This window comes from Monodelphis domestica, chromosome 3, assembly GCF_027887165.1.
Source record: "Monodelphis domestica isolate mMonDom1 chromosome 3, mMonDom1.pri, whole genome shotgun sequence".
Classification (NCBI taxonomy): domain Eukaryota; kingdom Metazoa; phylum Chordata; class Mammalia; order Didelphimorphia; family Didelphidae; genus Monodelphis; species Monodelphis domestica.
In genome coordinates, this window is record NC_077229.1 from 62,308,709 (window position 1) to 62,334,857 (window position 26,149).

General features: G+C 40.8%; 1 protein-coding gene across 6 annotated transcripts in view; it reads left to right on the top strand.

Annotated features, from left to right (window-relative positions):
- Positions 1 to 26,149, top strand: part of EVI5L (ecotropic viral integration site 5 like) — a 62,442-nt gene that overhangs the window by 29,646 nt on the left and 6,647 nt on the right. For 5 of the 6 annotated variants that reach the window (XM_056822030.1, XM_056822029.1, XM_007489527.2 and 2 more), the window contains 7 exons: positions 3 to 100; positions 251 to 311; positions 5,899 to 5,952; positions 7,477 to 7,509; positions 10,071 to 10,211; positions 20,147 to 20,275; positions 24,397 to 24,537. In XM_056822030.1, coding sequence (XP_056678008.1) covers positions 3 to 100; positions 251 to 311; positions 5,899 to 5,952; positions 7,477 to 7,509; positions 10,071 to 10,211; positions 20,147 to 20,275; positions 24,397 to 24,537 — 657 coding nt within the window. The remainder of the gene's footprint in view (positions 1 to 2; positions 101 to 250; positions 312 to 5,898; positions 5,953 to 7,476; positions 7,510 to 10,070; positions 10,212 to 20,146; positions 20,276 to 24,396; positions 24,538 to 26,149) is intronic. The other variant, XM_007489529.2, reaches the window with a different exon arrangement.

The following is a 26,149-nucleotide window of genomic DNA, read 5'->3' on the forward strand; positions in this document are numbered from 1 at the left end:
AGTACTTCCAAAAGGTGATACCCCATCAGTTTGATAGCTGTCCTGACAAGCTGATTCTCAAGGCCTACCAGGTCAAGTACAATCCCAAGAAGATGAAAAGGTCAGTGTGTGGGACTCTCAATCCTTGGGAAGTAGTTGGGGTGGGCCAGGAACTCCTAATCAGGAGTTTATCATAAAGAAATGAGGTGGTGCAAGAGGGGCAGAAGAGGTGGTTTGACTAGAATTGAACTGGAGTTGCCCTTCCTTATAGGTTGGAGAAGGAATATGCTGCCATCAAAAACAAAGAGATGGAGGAACAGATAGAGATAAAAGTAAGTTCTTGGCCCCAAGGATTATTCCTTTCCACCCCAAACTGAACCTAAACTGGCAGCTCCCTCTGAGGGATGGCACTAAATCTTTGATCTAGAAATTGATCAACCCTAGACATTTAATCAACAGTTCTTGGGAAAAGAGATAAAAATACCAGTTTTTTGGAGCTGGAAATACTTCTAGCTCCTTAGTTACTAAGATGGCCCATCTTTCCTCTTTGCTACTCCTTAAAGTCTTATGTAAACCACTGTTCTGAATTAGCTGCCTGCCCCCTGGATCAAGATTACAAGATCACTTAAAGATCTGCATTGGTTTGATTTTCTCCTAGATTCTCCCATTTCCCACTAAACCAGGGGTTGAAAGCCTAGTAGGGTTTAGGGAGGGCCCTAGCAGACCTGTGACATAGATAGGGGAGAAGAGGCAATGCAGGCAAAAGGAGTTAAAGAACCATATGATGTCCCCAAAACTAGCTTCATATAAGACTATGTTGAGAAACATAGGATCCAAGGCAAAGGAGATGATCATTCTACTGCCCTCTGTACTAGCTAGCCTCCATTGGGAGGCTTACATTCATTTCTGGGCCTCATATTTTAGAAAGGAGCTGTTTTGATGCAGGGTCTAGAGCCATGGTAGCGAACCTATGGCACTCAGAGCCCTCTCTGTGGGCATACATGCTGTCACCCCAGCACAGAGTTCACCAGTGTGTTACTTGAAAGCCAGAAGAATGTGAAGCTGGGTTGCTCCCCTCCCCCATGAGCCTGAAGACATTTCTCACATCACTCACCCCTCTAAAAGGTTCACCATCACTGGTCCAAGTATAGGCTGCATAAAAGCTATTTGAAGAAACAAGAATGAGATTGGAGGAAATATTAAAAGGAGGGGATTATTTTCATGTGCAAGATGGATTTGGACATGCTCTGCTTGGCTCTAGAAGACAAATCAAGGAACATCAGGGGGAAGTTACAAAGAGACAGATCAGAAAAATCTTCCCGAAAGAGCTGTCCAAAGTGATGAGTTTGCTTTGAAAGATAGTGTGTACCCCATCACTGGAAGTTTTCAAACAGACTAGATAGACATTAGTTAGGGATGTTGTTGGATCAGGCACAGTAGATAGAGGGAGTAAGGAAATCCTTGGATTCAAACCTGACTTCAGCCACTTTCTAGCTATGTGACTCTGGGCAAATCACTCAGTCCCAAATGCTTAGCTCTTACTGCTCTTCTGTCTTAAAACTGATACTAAGACAGAAGGTAAGGGTATAAAAAAGTGATGGTCCCTCCCAACTGTGGGATTCTGTGCTTGGCAGTAACATACTGCTCCTTGGCATCTTTACCCATCATTGGCTGCCCCTCACCTCAGTTCCAGCACTCCTATTGCAGCTGCTGGACTTGGATCATCCTTCCACTAGAGGGCGCCCATAGCCCAGCTCTGAGTGTAAGCAACCCCCTAGTCTTAGTTATAGTGATGAGGATGATTTTTGCATGTTTCTGTAGGGGTTAACAAAAATTAATCTATCTGTGTTATGTCACTAGATCCTCACACCTATGAGTTAGGTAGGTTTTGAGGTGATATTATCTCTATTTGGAAGGCAAGGAAACTGAGAACCACAGAGATAAACAACTTGCCCAAATTTGTTCTTACTCATTAGCCCTGACTTGCAGGGACCCTGCCAAACCCAATGATTCAATGAGTTTGTGAAAAAGGAAGTGAACTGCCCAAGGTTTCACAGCTAGTAAATTTCAGAAACAGGACTCGAACCTAGCTCTGACTTTAAACCCAATATTTTGACAGTTTTTATCCATTCAGTAAACATTTATTTAGTGCCTACTGTGTGCCAAGCACTGTGCTAAGTACTAGGAATATAAAAAGAGGTAAAAAATAGTCCTGGCTACTCTGGGCAGCTAGCTGTGGATAGAGTATCAGGTCTGAAGTCAGTAAGACCTGAGTTCAAATAAGGTCTTAGATACTATAAGACCCTGAACAAGTCACTTAAGTCTGTTTGTCTCAATTTCCTCATTTGTAAAATGAGCTAGAGAAGTAAATGGCAAACCACTCCAGTATCTTTGTCAAGAAAACCCCAAATCTGGTCATGAAGAATTGTATATGACCAAACTTGTTGGACTAGATGGCCTCTGAAGTCTTCTACCTCTGAGATTTTTTGAACAGACATGGGTTTAAATTGAAGCAGAAAGGTCAGTTTAACCATCAATAAGAATTGGTGACCAAGGGAAGCTTTGGAATCTCCTGAGATCATAAAAAGGACTCTATATACTGTTAATTTGGAAGAGATGAAATGAACTCCACTTCATGACAGGTAGATGGTCTAATTAAGCAGGGTCAATTGCCTTTTCAAAATAACATAACTCAGCCTTCATTCACACAGTCTCTCACATTTGGAAAAGAGTCAGAGTCAAGGAAAGGGAGATGGCAGTGGAGCCATCTCTCTGAGCCTTAATTTCCTCATTTGTAAAATAACATTTGATACCTTACAACTTCCTAGAGCAGTTAATTTCTTTGTAGGAATATATGAGAGTACTTTGTAAACCCTAAAGCAGTATATAAATATCAACTGTTTTTCTTCATGTATTAAACGTTTTTACATGATGTTTTGCTGACTCAGATTTGACCAAACTGCCCAATTTAGTTCTTCAAACAAGTGTTTTTCTCTGAAAGGAGCAAAAGAAGAGGTTAAGAAAACATGATGGAGATGTTCTAACATCCTTCTCCTATGGGAAGGTATACAGTAATTACAAATTTTGAAGACATATAATGAAATTATGAAAAGGGGAATGATATTTAAAGTTGGGAATCAAAACCAAGTTTTTACCAGTAGAAACACTTGTCCTAATGTGACAAAACCTCTCTGGCTTACTCATTTACTTCTATACAGTCTGTGAACCAGTTCCTCAGCTCCACTTTCAGATGCAAACTTCTAGGCCTACTCACCCTTTCTTTCCTCAAACCTAATTTCTGGCAAAGTAGAGACAGGTCTTAGAGCTTACTTTTTGGGTGGGTATTCCCTCTGATACTCCAGATTTGATTCCCAGCTTTGTGGAGTTTCAGGGAGACTCTCTGGGGAGATAGCTGCCAAGGAAGGTATGAGTGATTTTTACCAACTGCTGCTATGTATGTGTGTGTGTGTGTGTATATATATATACTACACCTATGTACATATATATTCCTGAAGTTTATACATTCATTTACTCATTCATTCATCACAAAACCACCCCAGCTCCATCAGCAATAGTAATAACTTAAACTTGTAATGTACTTTTTATTCTTTTAAATTTTATTTTTTAATTCTTTTGAAAATTATTGTCATATGTATTATCACTTTTGATCCACATAGATAACCTTGAGGTATAGGTGGTAAAAAAAATCTCTGAAATTGGAATCAGAAAAACCAAGTTATAGTGTATGTTCTGGAGCTCAAGAGCCACATGACCTTGACTGAATCATTTAATATAGCTGAGCCTTAGTTTCATCATTTGTAAAATGGAGACAAGGCCTACCCTACCTAACTTAGACATGTCTTGAGGCTCAATTGAGAGCTCGTGTGAGTGTTTTGAAAGTGTTAAGTACAAGACAGATATATTTATTATCTCCCTTTTACAAATGAGGAAACTGAGACACCAAAGCAAAGGGACTTGCTCAAATTCACATAACCAGTAAAGAGTTGATCCAGGATTGCTGTTCCCAGGTCCACTGTCTGTACCATTACACCACATTGCTTCTATCTCTTAAGTGCAAAGGAGGAAGGATCAGACTCCTTTCTCTTTCCCTTTCCCTTGCCCCCTCAACTTCTATAGATACCTTCTCATCTTGTGATGTCTCATTTGGGACTGCATTGGTATGAGGATAAGGGCACACAAGTATGACTTGTCCTGGATGGCAAACCTACTGAGGGAGGATGATTTATGGGGTCATATGTAGTAGCATTTGAATCCTATCTGCAACCCTTTCCAAGTTAACCCCCTCCACCCCTATCCACACAGGTAGTTCAGTGAGCAAATTGGGAATGGAAAAGTATATTTACTAATATGTAGGTGTGGACATATATTTCTATGCCAAGTAGAAATGAGATTTGGATTATTCTTAATTTGGGTTTATCAATGTCAATGTAGCCTTCCATTAGGAGAATTGATAGTGATTCAGTTCTTTTCACCTTTTTTTTGTTCCTTATCCCATCCTTCAAGTTGTCCTTAACTGGTCTTTCTCTAAGTTCTTTATGTGCCACTGAAATTATGGAAGTCCCAAGAGTGTTATACAGTGTGGTCAGAAGCTAGTTCAGGAAGAAGCTGATCTTTCTTTCCCCTTAGCCTCATCCCCATAGAAATGGAAATAGCACTCGTGAGGACTAGACCAACTAAGAACATGGATCTGTTGCTCAGGACTGGTATGATGCAAAATGCATTAGAGAGGAGTCAAGACACCTGGTTTGGAGGCAGCTAGGTAGCTCAGTAAATTGAGAGCCAGGCCCAGATATCTGACCTCATACTTCCTACCTGTGTGACCTTAGGCAAATCATTTAATCCCACTTATTGCTCTTCTGCCTTGGAATGGATACTTAGTATTATTCTTAGACAGAAGGTAAAGGATTAAAGGGGAAAAAAAGACATCTGGTTCATGCTGTGTGGCCTTGGACAAGTCTCTTGAGGCCTTTTTACCCCTAAAATTCATCCTATTGTGGAGCTATCTCCTTGGCATCTTCCCCAAATGGAGCAAGACAAAAGAGGAAAGGGGCGGGTTTATGAATCTTAGGGAAGAAATGAAAATTCGACCAACATTTAAATGTCTGTGCAAGTTCTTGGGGACCCAAGTGAATGGGTAGAGAATCCCTTGCCTTCAAGGAGCCATTCTTCTAATCTCCTGAAAGGAATATAATATATAATCAGATAAATATGATACAAGGAAAAGTAGAGTAAAAGAGACTGACAACTGAGGATATTTGCAACAGTGTCACAGAGCAGGTGGCATGTGAGCCAAGCCTTGAAGGAAGACAGAGTAGAGTTGAGGAGGACACACGTCCCAAGCATCAGGCTACAGTTTATATGAATGAAAGAGATAGAGATTGTTCTTGCTAATTAACTGATCTCTACATTGATCACACCTCACTTTTTTTTTAACTGAACCAAAATTTTTTCAGGGAAAAAAAACCTTAGCCATTTGAATATGAACCAAGACTATGATTTTAAAATTTTATGCTGGATTTCTTTACCTGGAGTCCAGGTACCTGTTTGGGATGGGGGGAGGGGACTTTGATAAATGTGTTTCAGTGTTCCCTGTAATCTTATGTATTTTATTTTATTCACTTAAAAACATTCTTAGAAGCAGTCCATAGATGTCACTAGACAGCCTACCAAAGGAATCCATGTACAAAAAAAGATTAGAATCCCTAGGCCAGATCAGTATTGTATTTCACAAATATCATCTAAGATTAAGCCCCTGCCTGGAAATGACCTTTAAAAGGAGATGCATCCTTCAGGAAAGGAGATGATGATGACTTAGATTAAACCAGGGAAACTGGGGTGAGATTGGGAGAAGCAATCCACTTTAACGTGTTTTTTCCCTATCCTTCCCCTGGCAAATAGAGGCTACGAACAGAAAACCGGCTCCTGAAACAGCGGATTGAGACACTGGAGAAGGTGAGGGGTTTCCCTGTCTACCTCAAGTGGATCTCCCTTTTCCAGAGGGACCTCAATATCCAGAAAGCTTTACCTGATGCCATTAACTACCTGGATCCTCCCCCTTTGGTGTTCTCTGGAGGCTGGTCACCCAGACATGCCTCAAGGATCCCATCTCCTTTTATTGTTGCATTGCAGAGACCATCTTTGTGGTGGAGGGGGTCAGTCATTACCCTGTACCAAATGTTGCCTTGTGTCCTGCAGGACCAAGGCCTAGGGTCTGAGGGATCATATCCTTTGGAGAGCAATTTATGTTGACTTGTTCCCCCACTGTCTTTCACTGTCAGTGATTTTGTGATATGTATTTATGATATGATATAGGACTATGATATAATCGCAGTAGTGCTTGAGTAGCATTGTAATTAACCCATTGGGTTAATTAGGGCAAAACTGTTACTGTGAATACAATGATCTATATATAGACATAGATCTAGATAGCTAGCTTGATATAGATATATAAACATATGTGTTTTTATATGTATGTGTATATGTGTGTGTGTGTATGTGGAGTGAGTGAGAGAGAGAGAGAGAGAGAGAGAGTGCTTCCCTGAATGATGCTAAAACTTCTATCTAAATTTGATTAGGGATATAATTGATATTTTAATTGGATTGCCATGTACTTAGATGACAAGTTGCCCAGCACAATAACTTTGACAAGCCAATAAGTATTGATTCTAACTATACCACTGCCCTTTGATGCTACTAGCAGTGACAAACCCCATAACTTTGATGGCATTATAAGGAGAGATGAAGGAGAAATTCTATGCCTATGACCTTCTTCCTCCTTCTCATCCAGCCTGTATTTGAGAATATTCCTGCAGAAGAGCTAAGGAGGGCAAATGGGCCCAAACTTGCTCTAGACACAATTGAGAGCCTTTCCCCTCTTTGGTCACTTTGTTAGGGACAGAGACCTTCATTAGGATTTTGTTTTCTTTGCTTTATATCCCAGAGAGATATGTCATGATGTGTGAGGGATTTTTTTTTTGGTATATATAAGAACAAAACAACAAAAGTAAAACTCTCAGATTTTTCTTTTAAAGTAAAAAACTTACATAGAAAATAAAAAACTTCCCCTTATACTGTAGTAACTCTATTTTGTCAGACAAGAGAATCAGTTGAACTGATGTGGGAATAAAGATGATAAAGCAGGAAAACGAGAGTGGGATTGGACAGGAAGCAGCATGCCCACTATTCCTATATCATGAGACACTCCAGTGTACCACTTCCTCCCTTCCCCCAAATTGCTACCCCACATAAACTTTTGTGGAATTGAAAAAATGTTGTTGGCCTTGGTTGTTTCCTGGATTCCTGCCTATGGCCTCTGGTCCTCAGCCTCTTCTTTCTACCTTGCTTCTAGCTCTAGTCTACTGTGCTAGTAACTGCTGGTTATTGTCATGTTTTTCTTCTCTCCCCTTCCTCATATCCCATCCCTTCTGCTCTACCTCTTCCCCCCTTTCGGGATCTCCTCCCTGTGGGTTTCGGTAGGAGAGTGCTGCTCTGGCTGATAGGTTAATCCAGGTACAGTACTTTTTTTTATTTTTCCTCCTACCCATCTTTGATTTCCATCTGCACTCCATGCTTCTTCCCTTCTGCCAATGCCTAACTCTTTGATGGTTGCATCTATTTCTTGGGTTTGTGTGTATGTGGGCAGCCTTCTGGGGAGAAAGTGGGAAATGTTCTCATATAAAGGATATGGGGAGGAGGAAGGTTTCACACAGTGCATGTAATAAACATCTCCCTAGTTCTAATTAAAGTGACCATTTGTGGAGTTATTGGGTGCATGATAATGCATTTTTCAGAGTTTGCCTATAGTGATTGTATGTGTGTCTGGGGAGAAGGGATAGTTTTCTCTTCTTGAGGTATGTGCATGTGTATGGGGGCTAGGAATGAGGGAGGCAAGAAAAGAAAGGTTTCTCTGTAGAATAAGTACTTGATGTGGGTGTGTGTATGTGTGTGCGTATGTGTACCTAAATCACTTCTCTATTTCCTTAGTCTGTCCTCCCATCACAAATATAAATGCTTATGCTAGTGTCTGGTTTCTGCTCTAACTCACCTACCTGTATCACTGTATTATCGTTTCCAAAAACTTTCTGCATGGAGCCTGGATAAAAAAAGTCCAGCACATTTTTATGAGGATGGCTGGGGTGGCAGCTGTGTGGTCCTATAGTAACTGACTTAGAGAATGATGGAGTCTTCAGAAAAGACCATTTGGTGTCATCTAGTTCTATTTCCCACCAATCCAGTGAAAGAATGTCTTCAAGAAAATATCTTTGAACTGTGTTTCTGTTACCCTTCAACAGACTACCTTGGATAAATTTATCATTCAGAGTGAATTGCCCAAAAGCTAAGGATCCATTAGAGTGTGTGGATCTGGTTTGTTCTTGGCCACTCTGCTACTTCATCTTTCCCACCCCTACCCCATCTCTATTTTTAAACCCTTAAAACATTCATTAATTTGCCATACAAGACATAAGGAAAGAAATGATGATCCATAAGGGGGAAGAGAAGTGACTGACCTCATGTCTGATCTGCATTATATAGACTATAGAATCCTGGAGACCTAGCTTCTAGCCCAGTTTCTCTGTAGCTTCACTTGTTGCTAGATTTTACTTTCCTTAAGGACTAGGACTTTTCTTCATTTCTATAACCTCTTCAGAATCCTTGTACTCAGGTACATAATGCATGTCTATTGAATGGAATGATTGATGTAATCTGAGATAATGGAAAGAGCTTTGGATCATTAGATGCCAAACTCAGTTTTTTCCATTAAATTGCTATGTGATCCTGGATAAGTCATTGAGATGCTTTCCAGCTCCTTCTTTGGATTGCCTTGGTCAATTCAGCAATCATTCAATTATCAACTTAGTACTTCAAAAAGATGGTCATTTCAGCACTATAGGGGCTCCTGTTACTGATACAGATTGCCTCTCTGTGCCTTACTAGTCTTCGTTATGAGTTGCTGTGGTCAAAAAAAAAATCACAGCCTATCAGCCAACCGTCTAGTGACAAACCTCTTTGACTTGAATGAAGTTGATGCCTTGATGAAAGTCCATTGCTTGGTTTAGGATCTGACAGAATTTTTGCTTTGCTTATATATCCTTCAAGAACCTAGTTACCCCAGATATCCAGATGGTTCAGTGGATTGAAAGCCAGGCCTAGAGATGGGAGGACCTGGGTTCAAATGTGGCCATAGATACTTCCTGGCTGTGTGACCCTGAGCAAGTCACTTAATCCCTGTTGCCTAGTCTTTACCACTCTTCTGCCTTGTCACCAACACTCGGTGTTGATGTTAGGTTGGGTTTTAACTATAAAAAAGAAGAAGAACCTAGTCACCCAATCTCTATGCCATCTAGGCTTTGTCATTTGTAATATAAGACTCAACTAAATCATCTCTAAGTCCCTTCCAACTCTGACATTCTATGACTTAAGCACTTTTCTGTCCATTATTTCACATGATCCCCATAGCACTCATGTGAGAGAAGTGTTGCCACAAATCAGCAATCCTGAGTCTGGTGAGCAATGGCTCCAATATGTTGCTTTTATGACTCTGTGGCTCTCTGTATTCCCCTGAGGATCCCAGAAACAGACTCCTTCCTGTTTGTAGAGTTGGACAGGGCAGGATTCCTATGGGCTTGCAAGTGGAGCATTTGAGCCTTAGAGGGGTTTGGGTTTGTTTTGATTTTTTAATACCAGGTGTAATAGTCCCTAAGGGGACTTGGAATAAGTAGGAACAATAGAAGTACCAAGAAGATAAGGATATAGAGATTCTAGGCTCCTGGCAAACTTGACTTGTTTTCTTCCCTCCTGCTAGTTGCTGCTTCTCTTTTTTCCCTTCTCACAACTCTCTTGATTACTACCCCTTCTCCCTCTCTTTTCTTACTCCTTCACCATCTCCTAGCACCTGACCATGAAGCCTAACCACTCTGCCCATATCCAGCACACCCCTTGTCTCACATCTCCCCATGGAGCCCAGACTCCATCTCTGTGTGGCATGGGGTAGGGACCAAGAGTTGGGAGGGTAGGCTGGGAGGCAGAAGCATGAAGAATCCCTGTATAACTGGTTTTCCCTTCTCCTTTAGGGGCAAGTCACCAGAGCCCAGGAGGCCGAGGAGAACTATGTCATCAAAAGGGAGTTAGCTGTGGTGAAACAGCAGTGTAGCTCAGCCACTGAGAACCTCCAAAAGGCTCAGAGTACCATCCGGCAACTCCAGGAGCAGCAGGTAACCTCCTAGTGCCCACCCTACTCCTTATACCTGGCCAGGCAGGAAAAGGGGCAGAAGGGGATGCCAAGATGCCCAACAAGCCTGCCCTACTGAATGATATTCATGCCCTGCAAACATGAATGAGCCACGCCACATACTTGGCTGTGTTCCTCTGAGCCAAATAAACCAGAAGGTGGTAAATTCAGGAAGAAAGTTGAGTCCCTCTCCCAGCTATAAAGCAATGACAGATAATCTAGAGGTATCAGAGTTAGGAATCCTAGTCTACAGGAAAGAACGTTGAATTTGGATAGCTTGGGTTCAATTCTCATCACTACTGCTTTCTAGGTAGCATGACAAAGTGAATAGAATGTGGAAGCTAGTCAATCAGTCAGGCAGTCAAGATCATTTATTAGGCACCAACAGTGTGCCAAGTATTGGGCTAAGTGCTAGGAATACTTCCCCCCTCAAAAAAAGTTAATGGCAATTCCTGCTTTAAGGAGCTCCTAGAGCAAGACAGTATGAAAACAACTATGTACTAATGAATTTTAGAGTCAGAAAGAACAAGATGAAAATCCTACCTCAAATACTCACTAGGTGTGTGATCCTGGACTGACTACCTAGTTGAACTCTCAGCCTCAATTTCCTCATCCATAGACTAGAGTTGATAACATCTCCCCCCTCATACGAGGTTGTGAGGATCAAATAACAATACACATATCAAGCACTTGCAAACTTAAAAGCATTTTAAAACTGTGATCTCTTATCTGTGAGACCTTGGATAAGTTTACTTGCCTCTGTCAACCTCAGTTTGCTCATCAGTCAAATGAGTATAATAAGATCTGCACTCCCTCCCTCACAGTTCTAAGAAAAGTTCTTTTCAAACTTCATACCATAAAATGAATGACTGGGAAAGTCCCTTCACCTCTTGCAAGCTCCATTTCTTCTGTAAAATAGGAGACTTGGACTTAGGTTATTGTTAAAGATTATTACAGCTGTCAATATAGAGTACTATTAGATTGGGGTGAAGAGAAATTGACTTTCCTAATATTTCTCTTTTTTTTAAAACCCTTACCGTAGAATCTATGTATCGGTTCCAAGGCAGAAGACAGGTAAAGGGCTAGACAAAGGGGGTTAAATGACTTGCCCAGGGTCACACAGCAAGGATTTGTCTGAGGCCAGATCTCTCTGAGGCCAGGAACTCCTGTCTCTAAGCCTGGCTCTCATTCACTGAGCCACTTAGCTGCCCCCTTGGTATTTGTCTTAGGGTAACTGAAAAATAACTTGGCAGTCTCAGAACACTAACAAACACTCTTCTGATCCCAGATCTAGCCTGATGAACTTAGACAAATGGCTTCACCCTTTCTGAAAAATGAGTGGATTGCTCTAGATGATCAAGGGTTATTCTCACTTCAGCATCCTATGGTACAACAAACTAGTGGATAAAGTGCTAAACCTGGAATTGGGAAGACTTGAGTTCAAGTCCTGCCTCAGATTCTTCCTAGCTAGGGGACCTTGGGAAAATCATTTAATCTCTGTCTGTCACAGTATCCTTGGGGATTATTATAACATCTACATCCTAGAGTGGTCATGAGAATAAAATAAGATGATATTTATATACATTTATATAAATTACAAACCTTAAAGGACGTTATAAATATTAGCTGTTGCTAGCCATATCAATAAGCTAGTTAATAAGGGACATGTACATGGACTAGGAGGCTATGGAAAGCTAGTCTAAGCTATCATTACATACACAATACAGATGGCCAACAATTGACTGACTATATTTTCCTCTTCCTTACCTGAATAAAACCTTTCTGAATCTATACCAAGCAAGAATAATCATCTCCATATGGACTCGAATAAGTTATTGCATGCACATGGCAGCTAGAATTTGTTTCTACAATGAGCTTGAACAGCACACAAGAACTGTCTTCTTAACCCCTAAAGTCCTAGAGCAGCATGGAGGTTAACACTACATTACCTGGGTTATTGGGGAAGTGACTCCTGTGGATAAGGGGCCAGCCATCCCCATTAGCTACACACACACACACACACACACACACACACACACACACACACACACACACACCTCCCCTCAGACAGTACCCTGAACTCAAGACCTCAGAAAGAATAGTGCCCTCCAGACCTGCATGTTCACTTCTAGTCCAGCTCTACAGCAATCACTGTGGAAAAAGGGACCCTACTTCTTCCCCACTATCAATCCCATCTGCCTCTAATAGGGAGGTAAGCTCAAGAATTTCACGAGTGGCAGCAACCTCAGACCACTGGTTCTTTTTCTCCCTTCTGCCCCACCCTGTGTTAACCTCTCAACCAGCATCCTGGGAAACAGCCTTTGTGGAGATGTGGCCTGACATCTACTTCTGTCCCTCCTCAGCAACTTCAACTCCTGCATATCAGGGAAGAATGTTTCAACACCAAACTCCTTGGCATTGTCAAATGACTTAACATCAAAAATGACCGTGGCTGTATCAGTAGAAGTGGCATGAAAGAAGATGCAGCACTATCTGCTTTGGCATCACCCCACAAGTCCTTTCTATCAGACTTGCAGCTGGAACCTTCACATCAGAATGTGAATGAGGGACTGGCTTTTACTTTTTCTGTTTATATCTCCAACATTAGCATGGTGCTTTGCATCTAATAGGTACTTTAGAAATGCCTTTTCACTCATTAATTCAAAGGTATGTCAGCAGAGCATAAGCCCTGACAGGATCTACTCACCCTGGAAAGGAATAAAATGCTGACTGTCTAATTTCCAAGGATCAACCTAGCTAAATTCACAGAGACTTATTGGAGTTGATTGGCCAGTAGTATGGCCACTTGATTATGAATCTTTTTGCCATAACAACCCATGAAACAAAGAAAAAATGTAAATGTCTCTCAGCCCCATGTAACCTTCTTTTACTTCGTCAGTGGCACAGTGGTAGGAAAGGGAGAAGAGGATGCAAAGGATAACATAGCTTTTAGATCATCTATATCCATTAACTTTAATGATCCAGAAGACAAAGGAAGTCACAATTAGGCGATAGCTCATAGCCTCTCTTTGGAGAAGCAAATAAAAAAGTTTAATTATGTATACAAAAACAACAAGAAATATTTCATGAGACATTTGATCTTGTATTATACTTATGATAAACATTTGCAGAAAGACATCATTAAAATAATTATAGTTTATGTATCATCATGTGTTGATGAAATAGAAAAAAAATCTATCAACTCAATAAGAACTCCCCTCAATTAAATTTTATTATATTTTAATACTTTGTTTTAAGTAGACATGGGGAAGATGGGAAAAAAAATTTGGAAAACATGGTTTAAGATTGAGAAATGAAAGCAGCCAAAGAGTTACAGATTACATAAACTTATAATAATATATGAAAAACTTTCTTTGAGAAGAGAATCAGGAAATACTGAACAAGCCAAGTGCCAAATTCATCACAAAAATGGAACTGATTATATTTTAACTAAGAGAAAACCACACATTACCTGCATTGAGTCATTTCCAAATCAGCTGTATGAACAGACAGACCATCAGTTTGTTAGCACAAAAGTCAAAATCAAGACCATGTTAAAAGAAAGATGCTTCTCATTTTTTCTAACACAGAGTCTAACCTGACTTATTTAAATAGGCTGCTGATAGAAGAAAATGGGAAATGAATCAAAAAACAGAATCAACACTAGCTGTCATATTTCCTGAAGAAGTTTTACTGATGTAGATCAGTTACTGTGACAGCAAGGGGAACAGGAGACTCCCTCAGTCTCCTTCCTATAAACTCCCTTAATCAGCAAACCTCGATTTCTTCACCAAAGAAAGGTTATACCTCAGAGTAATGTCTGCTTAAAATCCAAACTCATTCGTAAAATGATACAGAGGGAAATGGTGCAATAATTATGAGCAATATTGTTTCACAAAACAAGGAGAAACAGTGAAAAGAAAAAGATGTTTTCAGAAAGTTTGGTGGGAAATTAAACTGAGCCATCATAGTGAAAACAGTTAAGAATGAAATTGAAAAGAAGACAATAAATGGACAAAAAGTGTAAAATATCTGTTAAGATTTCTATCACTAACTCTAATGGTAATGGAGCTACCACACTTGGATTCTTGCTATCCCAATCCCTAATTATATGAGTTACTACATAAAGAAGCAGAAATGACAGTAAAAACAAAGACAAAAGAACAGTTAGACTAGAAATTTGTACAGAGAACATCTGTGCAGAAGGTGATACAATTCTGAAAGTATTGAAGGATTGGTTTTCAAGACACTTAAAAGATTAGGTGTCAAAGACTTGGAAAAATCCTAAACTTTATTACCCAGAAAAAAGGCATCTGAGTAAATATTAGTAACTCTATCTGTGTTACCAGCTCTACAAAATCTGTAGGAGAAGAATATACACAATTGTCAAGAGAATCCTTGAAGATTTGAGAAGAGAACAGGCTGACTTTCAACAATGATATTTTCTAAGCCACATCTTTACAGTTGACTAAGCAGTCACTGAGCACATGTGCACATATACTCACACCCAGGGTAAATAGCCAAGAATTGACAGTTCAAAATTCAAGATTATCTTGTTTATTGTTTGATATGGAGCAACAAAATGCTGAAAGGCCCTATTCCAATAATGCAGCAGCCATGCATATGTCAAATTCATTCAAGTTTCCTCAAAAGATGTAACAATGAAAGAATTGTTCAAATCTCTGATGATTCATATCAAATGATGCATAAAATAACATGATCATTACAGTGTTTGAAATCATCGTGCAGGACAGCCAGCACAGAGTTCAATTGGAAGAGGGATTCATTATATTTTGTTGGAGCCTCCAACTGTCCTTGTTGCAGATGACATTGTTCCAATTTCATCAAACTCAAAAAATTTCAGAGCCTCTTCAGTAAGAGTCACAATCACTCAAGTATTCAATTTGTTCTATATCCACATAGGAAAAACTTAGTAGATGAAGAATACCTGTTGTTCAGCTTTGATATAAAGTTAAATGGATAAAACATAGAACTAGTCCATCAATACCTAGTGTCTTGGACAAACTCTGTGGATGGAACATAAGCCAGGTCCATATTTGAAAAGAGAAGGGTAGCAGTCTGGGATGCATGACTTTGGGAAAATGTTCAGTGCTTATATGATGACTCAAAGTTTCTCCCTGAAATAACTGCCCATCATTGGAGCATCTTTCTTCCTCCACTCTTACTGTGTGGTGGTGAATCATGGAATACCACAGTCTCTAAAGATTTAAAATTGAGAGTCACCCAAAGGGCAATAGAATGAGGCATAATGGGCATGAGTAGGCTATGACATATTACTAATGAAGAATTTCACACAGGAAAAAATAGGGTAAATGGATTACAACAGAGAGATCAGTGACCCGAAAAAGAAGAAGACTGGGTATATAGGAACTGGCAAAGATAATTGAGGCCGTATGATGCAGTGGATGAAGTGCTGGATTTGGATTCAGAAGACCTGAGTTCAAATCTCAACTCTGCTACTCAGTTTCTATGTGACCTTGGTCAAGTTACTTAAAGAAAGCAGGATTTCTTTTGTCATCTGGCAAAATGAACAGGTTAGATGATTTCTAAAGTTCCATCCAGGAGGCTTAGTAGCCGTGAAAGTTGAAACCTCTCTGATGAGCTTTCCAAACTAATCTTTATAAAGTACCTCAAAACAACAGGAGTCAAAAGCCAATAGCAAGACAGAGTGAGGGGGTTCTCGCACTGAACACAACTTGAAAGGTAGGCAGAGATAATGGATTTTCATGGGAAAAGGGAGAACCAGAAGCAAAACTTCACACAGAGGAGTGCTGGCTAATCCCCCCTTCCCATCCCTACCATGCCAGGTCCTGCAACTAGACATAAGCTAACTTTAGGATCCCAGGGCATGGGCTACATCAACACAAGAGCACATGAGACCCACCCCTTGAAGTCCTAGGCTTTGGCACCAGACTGTCCTGAGACCCAGAAGTCCATAGTGCTGGGCCCTTTCAAGCCTGCGCTGCTTTGGAGAAGACCAAGTCCCGGAGCAAAATAGTTCACAGTGCTGATTCCTTCAAGCTAGGAGCAAAGGAGACAGTCATTAGTTTTCAGAATTCCCAGTCCACAGGCAAAAAAGGCTGGGGAAATGAGCAAATAGCAAAAGAAACACTTAACCCTCAAAAGTGTCTGAGGGGACAAAGAGCAAAGCGCAGAACCAACAGAGGATGGTGAGATCCAAGCACCCACACACAAAACTTCAAAGGAAAACAGGAATTGATCTCAAGCTCTGGAAGAACTCAAAAAGGAAATCAAAAATCAAATGACAGGTCAAAGAAAAATGGGGATGCAATAGGAAAAAGCAATGAAAGTAATCCAAAAAGAAAAACAGCTTAAAAAGTAAAATTGGTCAACTGGAAAAAGGCACAAAAATCAAATGAAGAAAAGAATTTTTAAAAAAACAGAATTGACCTACTGGAAAAAGAGGTAAAAAATCCAGTGAAGAAAAGAATGACATGAAAAGTAGAATGGGCCAAATGGAAAAGGAGGATCAAAAGGTCATGGAATAAATTCAGTCTTTAAAAATTAGAATTGGGCAAATAGAAGCTAATGACTTCATGAGACATCAAAAAACAATAAAACAAAATAAAACAAAAGAGTGAAAAAATAGAAGAAAATATGAAATATCTCATTGAAAAAAAACAACTGACCTGGAAAACAGATCCAGGAAAGACAATTTAAGAATTATTGAACTACCTGAAATTCATGACTAAAGTCCCATCCAGATTGAAATTATCCTATAATGATTAGTTTCCCTGCTCCATTGGGATCCATGAAATGTCAAGAGTTCCAAAGGAGGACTGCCCCACCCCCCAAATGTTAGGAGAATCCCTTGTAGAAAAGGTATTGGAGCTTATGGACAAGATATGCAAAGAATAGGCTGACACATATGGGTCCTACAATTGGAAGCAAAGGAGACCCACCCATGCTAAATATCAACTAAATATTGGGGGGGGGGGTGTTTGTATGTCTGTGTATAAAAGAGAGATATAAGGAGTTTAGAACTTTAGTTTCTGAGTTTCCTTTCCTAAGAAGCAGCTACATAACAATAGCTAATAATAATTAACAATAACTAATAATAGAATTGTAAGGTTTATAAAGTGTTTACCTGTTATTTCATTTTATCTTTAATTTGAGTATAACTTCTACTAGGGAGCAAATAGAAGAGCTGGGCTTCCCTGCCAGGGTACTGATGCTTTCCCTAGAAAAAGGCATATTCCCAGGACCTTTGACCTGACCTTTGATTCTTTATGAACAAAAACAAATGAAGTATCCTTCTAGTTTGAGACTAAATCATTTTTTCCATTTCTTCACATCAGGTCTCTTCATGGCCATGGCTTCAGATGAAGTGAGTCCTGGATAGGGAACTAGGTGTTTAACCAGTTATATGCAAATGAAGCAAAGTTAGGGGATAGTCCTACCCAGATGCCAGATCCCAGAGGAATGGGCCTGGATAAAAATCAGTCTTGAAGCATTTATTAAGTAGTTACTATGTGCCAGATGCTGTGCTAAGCCCTAGGATAAAAAAGAAAAGCAAAAAACACAATCCCTTTCATTCAGGGAACTTACATTCTAATGGGAGAGGCAACATTAAATAACCATGCATTCATGAAGTACATACAGAATGGATGAAGAAGAGAGAAGGCACTAGTAGTTGAAGCTTTGGGGGTTGGGAGAAACCAAGAAAGGCCTCCTGTAGGAAATGGCATCTGAAGTGAGTCTTGAAGGAAACCAGGAAAGCCAAGAGGCAAAGATGAGTCAGTAGAGCATTCTAGGCAGAAGAAACAGAGTCACGACTTGTAAGAAGGCCAATGCTATTGACTTTAGAGTACGTGGAGGAGAAGGAGTAAAGGAGAAGACTATTAAAATAGGAAGACGCAGAGCTATGAAGAGCTTTAGATGGAGGCAGCCAGGTCAGATCTGGAGGACAAAATTAGAACTCTTGGAGATATGTAGTCTCAGAGGATTAGAGTTTTAGAATGTTAGAGTTGGAAGAGATTTCAGAGGTCATCTAGATCAACCAAGCCATACTAACCAAAATTATGACAATTAGCCAAATTATAAATCTAGTCTACAGCATCCTTGGCTTAATATAGTATCTCCTCTGTTCTAAGTAGTAACTGAGATTAAAAGTAGGGGCCTTTTAAATTAGGATATCTGGGTTAGAATCCAGGACCTCTGGCTCTCAAGAAGGAAAATATTTCTAACCACTATAGACTGTGTGTATGTGTGTGGTAAGTTTAGAGAACTTCTGTGGAGTCCCCCATAGTCACAGGGAAGCATTTGTCCTGTTCCTCCAAGCTTCTGACTCTTTTCTTATCTGATAAACAGTCACCAGCTGCAGAACAAACCCCACAACGGTTCCTTCCTCCCCACTCAGACTTCTTCCCCCCAACCCCCGTTCCACTCTACTTTGTGGTTATGTTTGCCTTCACTCTGGAGCTAACAGAACACCCTGTTGGAGGAATCTGTTAACTTTTTTCTCACAATAAAGCTTTAGCAAGGTAAAAAACGAGCTGTTGTCTTCCATTCTACAGTTCCTGGTATAAACAGGAAAGGCCTAGGGGCTGTTCTGCACACTGGCTAGTGAGACTAAACATCTGAAAAAGAAGATTTTTGAGCAAAAATTAAAAGAACAAGGATGATTCAGTTTGGAAATAAGAGTTTGGTAGGAGGTGAGAGGCACAAAGGTCCTCAAACCTCAAGGCAGTTCACATAAGTCTCCCCCGGGGTTCTTCACCTTCTTCATTCCTACATTGGGTGGATTAGTTGGCCTCTAAGATCCTTTCTAGTTCTAACAGCCTCTCATCTATGTTATATGGAAAGTGGAATGTAGCAAAAAAGATGGGTTAAATTTCTGTTATGGCGAGAGGAATTAGATTTTAGGAAGATCCTAAGGGGCAACACTGGAACTCATATCTAAGAGAAACTATGGAAACAAGAGAAAAGTGGAAAAGAGATAAGGGGTGGAGTAGAAAAGGGGAAAGAAAACATGTAAGTCCTTATACCCCATTAAGTACTTAAACATCACCAACTGAGTAATAAGAGCAAATGTTTCCATAGAGCTTTCAAGTTTATAAAGCACTTCACATCCATTTTTAAAATTTGATCTTTACTACAGCCCTATGGGGTAGGAACCATAGATATTAGGAAATTTTTTGAAGGAAATCAAGCTTCTCCCATTTTGATTTATCTATAGTTTCCAAGCTAGTTCAGTTGTGGAGGGAGAACTATTTCTGCTATACCAGAATGTCCCTCGTGAATCAGATGTTTTATCAGGTTGTCTTCCTTACTACTTGAGTTCAGTCTATCTTTTTTTTTTCCCTAGGATCTTCTGTCCTAAGATCAGAACTATGTTCTGGTTCAAGACAAAAGAATGGCAAGGGCTAAGTAATGGGGGCTAAGTGACTTGCCCAGGATACAGCTAGGAAGTGTACGCATCCAGATTTGAACCCAGGACTTCCCATCTCCGGTCCTGACTCTATCCACTGAACCACCTAGCTGCCCTGTCCCCTGTTAATTATTTTCCATTTATCCTGTACATAGCTTGCTTGGTATAAATTTCTTTGCATAGATGTAGTTATATACATACACAAAATTATCTTCCCCATTAGATTATAATCTCCTTGATGGAAAGGACTATCTTTTGCCTCTTTTTGTATACCCAGTAGTTAGCACTAGCCTGGCACTGTGCTAATGTAGAATATGCTAATATGGAATATATAAGCATATAGGACATGCTTAATAAATATTGATTGATTGATCAAAGCTGATGCCTTAGTCAAAAACAAAGCAAAAACCATTAGAACTCTCACCTCCGTTTTTCTGGACTCCACACTGCTAGCAATACAGCTAAAAGTTCCTCTCTTATCCTATCATATGTTTTATCCCTCACAGGATAACCCTCGCCTAACAGAAGAGTTTGTGGCTCACCTGGAGACAGAATTGGAACAGTCTCGAATGCGGGAGACAGAGACCCTAAGTGCCCTTCGGGAGATGCAGGACAAAGTCCTGGACATGGAAAAGGTGGGACCCATGAGGAAGAGGGGTACCTTGGAACTAGCAAACAGAAAGGTGGACCTGGAGAGGACCAAAGGCTATGCCAACTATTTTTTTGCAGCCTACTCATCTTCCTTACCTTAGCATAGCAATTGTTTTTGTTGGATGAGATGGGATGGTATAAAACAGAAGCTACCCTCCCCAAAATAGCTATGCTTCTGTGTCTTCAGAGTAAACCTCTGGGTTTTCCTATATCACTACCTCTAGTTCCGCCACCCTGCCTCCTCCCACCCTCCACTGCCAAACCACCACCACCTTGTTTTCCTCCCTGGCTTTCCTCTCCCTTGTGGTCAGTCTCCACTCTGCAAACCTTGGTAAATGTGTTATCTGTGGTACCTTCAAAGTCATGAGCCTAAAACTCGCCTACCACCATCACCAACCCCCCCCCATACACCATTTCCTTCCTGTCTCCAAGTGCTAGGAGAGAGGCCCCCAGAGAGCACTGAGAACCATTACTCCAGAACTGAAGAGGAATAGAAGAAAGAACTTGGATTAAGAGAGTTGGGGTACAGAGAGAGGCCAGATACCAGGGTCCTTCTCTCAGATCTGAGGCAGAGTTGGCACAAAACAGAGTAAAAAGATGTCTAAATCCCCCTTCCTAGCCCCAGAAATGGGAACATGGGCTCTGGGTGGAAGGCTAATGTGTGAATCCTATTCTCAACTCTGAGGTGGATAGTCAGGACACTGGACAGAAAGGCCAGATACCCAGATTTTATTTTTTGCCTTGAGAAACCAGATGTCTTTTTTTGCTTTTAGGCTGAAGGTATGATGGTTAGAGATGCAGTGTTATAGAACCAGACCACCATCCCAGGGAAATTGTATACAAAGCATTGGGATCATCTTCCACAAAGTTATCTGAGGATCTTCAAGTATTTGCCTGTCAGTCAGTTGGCAGGCATTAAGCACCTATTATGTGCCAGGCTCTGTGCTAAGCACTGGATACACAGAGAAAGGCTAAAGACAGCACCTAACCTCTAGGAGCTCCCAGTTTAATGGGGAAGATGACAGGACAACAACTATGTACAAACAAGATCATACAAAATAAATTGGGGATTGTCTCAGCAGGAAGACACTGACATTAGAGAGGGCTAGGAAGGGCTTCTTGCAAAAAGAAGGGCTTTAGCAAAGACATGAAGAAAGTCACATGTCTATACATTCATCCCTAATCCTGTTACTTGCAGAATCAAAGGATTTTGCTGCTAAAGATTCTGCCACTCTGACCATGTAGGTCGTTTGGTCCAATCCCCTGTTTTATAGAGGTAGAACTGTAGAGCTGAAAAGCTAAGCGTCTTGTCTCCTACACAAGCCTCCTCTCTCTGGAGAGTTATACAAAAAGACTTTTATAAAATGTTGTTTCTGCATTTCCACTGGGTAAATAGCTTAGCTATCATTAACCACTATGACTTGGGAGAGAGGCAGGTAGCATACTTTTTTCCTTCCCTTCCCCTCCTATGCCCCAACTATCTACATATATATGTACATAGAGACTTGTAGACAAATGAACTACACACATATGCACACAACATATAAATTATCACATAAAAATTTGGCTCTAAAGCAATGAGGCCCATACTTGGAAATCCAGTCCCCAAAGTCAGTCTCAGTTCTTTGTGATCATGCTTTGTGTCCACAGCAGTGTCTCTGGGCAGAAATCCTCCTGTGGGCCATCTGCTGAGGGGATGGGTCAGAAACCCCAGGCTTCAACTAAGGAAAGGGCCATTTTCAGAAGCAGAGCCAGCTTAAACATTACTTTGTGATGTTTCAGCTCAAGTGCTGGGCTTGCAATTAGATCTACATTCAAATAGCAATTCTAATACTAGCATGGCTATGTGTTACTGATCTTCTTTGAGCCTTAGTTTCTTCACCTATAAAACCTTCTTTATAGGGTTGTAGGGAGGCTCCATGGAATAACATACAGAAAGTGCTTTGAATACCTTAAAATGATGTATAAATATCAGTTTGATCATTACAATTTTTATAATGATTACAACAAGCCAGATTTATCCCCAAGTCTAGTTTTCCCTTCTATGTTCTTTCTTGGGCATTGCTTGGTAGATTTGGCTTATCTTTCATTTCAAGGCTTCTATTCAGATAGAAAAGAACCTTGGGCAAAACATACTCCTGATGGTGTCTTGCGGGCTTCCAGTGATGCAAGAGAATATGGGAACTGCTGTTCGGACTATGCCAGCTATTCAGAAGGCTGAAGTCATTGTGGGCCCCAGAGATTGACCCTGCCTCCTCTGCCAAATTTGAGCAGTATATATGAAGCTAGGGCCAACCATAGGTGTTTTCCACCTCAGCCTCAACTTAGAGGGGCTACACTTTAGAATAGAGCGGCAGGATGTATTTGGCTTATTTCCTGCCCTGACATAGACAGCAGAGAAGCAAGCAGAGCAGGGGCCAGAATTCATGGCTCTCACCCCAACTAGTTTCATATTGACTTCACTCTCCAAAATGGAACCTGCTAATGAGCAGGAATCAATTCCTCTTTAGATACCTTTTATAGTAGACCAGTCCCTTCCTCCTTTTGATTTAGCCCTCAATCCTAGAAGAGGCCAAAAAGGCCCTGTAAGAAGTACCCTTTCATCTAGAGAGAAGAAGATTAGAATTTACCCTACCTCTCCTTCACCTACTCCCTACCTGCATCAAAACTTGAGGCCCTTCTCCTACTGCTCTAAAATGAGTGCTTTTAGAATCCTCCCCATAACCATTTGTACAGTGATCTGATGTCATTCACTCTCGGTCTCAATCAGAATGTAACCATGACTGGCTCTGCCTCCACACCTGGACCTTTCTTAGCATGAGGGATATTGTGCGAGGGCATTGGGGGGGGTCAATAAAAAGAAATTTTCTATTAATGTCTTAAGGTTTCCTGTACACAGAGATGGCTCATGATAAAAAGGGGTTGAGACCAGCTGTTCCCCATCTTTACCAAAATCTGGACAAGGGAAAAGGGATTGGGCTATAATTGTGCAGAGTAGGAGATTTAATGAACAGAAGGAATTTCCTATCACTGAGGGGAAACTCTTGATGACTATAGTGTAGCGGGAAGAGATTTGGTCATAAAGTGAGGAGACCTTTCAAAGTCTGACTCCAACACTTGCTTGTTTTGCAACTTAGACATATCACAACTTCCCTGAACCTCTATTTCCACTGAAAAATCGTCAGGGGAAGCTAGATGACTCAGAAAATTGAGAGCCAGGCTCAGAGACAGGAGGTTCTAGATTTAAATCTGGCCTCACACACTTTCTAGTTGTGGGCCAGACCCTAGGCAAAGCACTTAACCCCCATTGCCAACTCTTACCATTCTTCTGCCTTAGAATCAATACACAATATTGTTCTCAGATGGAAGATATGGGTTTTAAAAAAAAGAAAGAAAGAAAATTGTGATGTCCATACTTATACTACCTGCCTCACTGGGATATTGGAGGGAAAGCACTTTGTAATATCAAATCACTGGCATTTATTTAGCACCTCCTAAGAACTGGGGGTACAAAGGCAAAAAACAATCTCTCCCTGCAAGAAAACTCAATCGAAAGAGGGAAACAATGTGCAAACACCTTTTGTCCAAACAAGATAGAGAAAGGATAGATTGGAAAGAATCCAAAGAGGGAAGGTACTGGTATTAAGGAGGACTGGGAAGGTTTCTTGTAGCAGGTGGGATTTTAGCTGAAACTTCAGAGAAATCACTAGGCAAAGGAAAGAGATAGTGTATTGCTTGAAAAAATCAAAAATGAGCATGTCACATGATTGTAGAGTTCATGGAGGGAGACAGGTATAAGAGGGCTGGAAAGGTAGGAAGGGGTGAAGTTTTGAAGGGCTTATCAAGCCAAAGAGGATTTTCCATTTGATCCTGGAGGCAATGTAGAGAACCACTAGAGTGGATGGACTAGAGACCACATGGTCACCCCTGCACCATATAACTTTAAAGTGCCATCTAAATAATAGCAGTTGCTGCTTCCTGAATGGTTGCTTCCAACTAATTGTGGAACCTAGCTAGGGAGCTGGGAAGAGTTCATTGGTCGGGGTGGTATAGGACTCTTTCACCTGGAACTGACTCTGTCTATTCCCCCTGCTGCCCTTCCTAGAGGAACAACTCACTTCCTGATGAAAACAATGTGGCCCGACTACAGGAGGAACTTAAAGGTCTCAAACTTCGGGAAAGTGAGGCTGTGGCCTCTCTTCGAGAGCTGAAGCTGCAGGTGCAGGAGCTCACAGACAGCTGGCAGGTGAGAGCAGCAAGAGCCCCAGGCCTCTTTGGAAGGATTTCCCTCTCTCTTTGATGCATTGAACTGGCCTGGCCTGGCAGTCAAGAAACCTGAGTTCAGGTGATGTCCCTGCCACTTCCTTGTCATGTGGGCAAAACCATTTCCTCTCGAGATTGGGTTTTCTTGAGGCTAACATTGTTCGCTCAGTTAGATATAGTCTTCTTCTAACGCTCCTCAAGAGGATAGAGCTGCCCCCTACCTCCAGAAGGTTATGCCAGCTGAGCAAGCTCTAGCAGGTGCTGCCAAGCTAGAGAGAAGGTTGGAGGGGGACTCTGGCTGAAGATTCCATGTCTGTTCAATCTCACAATCTCAGTGGCCATTTTGTCAACCCTTGCATGAACAGGAATCCCCTGTACACTACTGCTCATCCCTATAATTAACAGCTTACAGCCCAAGGCTTCCTGGGAATGGGAACCCATTCCCCATTACAAGATGTCATCTTGAGAACAGGAACAGTTTTATTTTTGTCTTTGAATTCCCAGCACCTCAAACAGTGCCCTGCCCACAGTAGACACTTATTAAGGGTTTGCTAGATTAAAAATAAAATTAAGGAACATGACAAGCAGCCCTTTCCACTTGTAGGCAACTTTAATTGGTAGACAGTTTTTCCTTATGTCAAACCTAAAGTACTTCTTTGCAGTTTCCTTCCATTGCTGCCCTCTGGGGTTGAAAAGAATAATTCTACTCCCTCTTCTCTGATGACATCCCCTTAGATCCCTGAAGATCACTAATATGTCTCCCACATGTCTTTTCTTCTCCTGAACCAGGTATAACATAGTTTTCAATCTAGGCGCCCTTCCAGTCACTCTTTTCTGGATGCATTTCAACTTTTTCAATATTTTTCCTAAAATATGGTTTCTGGGGCTGACCACAGTCCTCCAGATGTGGTCTGACCAAGGCAGAAGACAGTGAGGCAACGACCTCCTTCATTCTGGACATGTGCTTGCCTTATCTTCGTCCTTAACTCTTTGGACTTCTGTGTCCTGTTCTCTTGTGTTGAATTTATAGTCCACTCCCCCTCCCCTTCCTAGGTCTTTTCCTGGAAACTATTGCCTATTCAAATCTAGTTATAGTTGTGTGACCCTAGGCAAATCACTTACCCCCAGTTGCCTAGCCCTTACCACCCTTCTACCTTGGAACCAATACTTAGTATCAATTCTTTTTTTTTTTAATTTTTTAAATTTAAATTTTTAAAAAATTTTAAACCCTTACCTTCCATCTTGGAGTCAATAATGTGTATTGGCTCCAAGGCAGAAGAGCTGTAAGGGCTAGGCAATGGGGTTTAAGTGACTTGCCCAGGGTCACGCAGCTGGGAAGTATCTGAGGTCAGATTTGAACCTAGGACCTTCCATCTCTAGGTCTGACTCTCAATCCACATCCCCCCTTACTATCAATTCTAAGATAGAAAGTAAGGGAAGAAAGAAAAAGAAAGAAAGAAAAAGAAAGAAAGAAAGAAAGAAAGAAAGAAAGAAAGAAAGAAAGAAAGAAAGAAAGAAAGAAAGAAAGAAAGAAAGAAAGAAAGAAAGAAAGAAAGAAAGAAAGAAAGAAAGAAAGAAAGAAAGAAAGAAAAGAG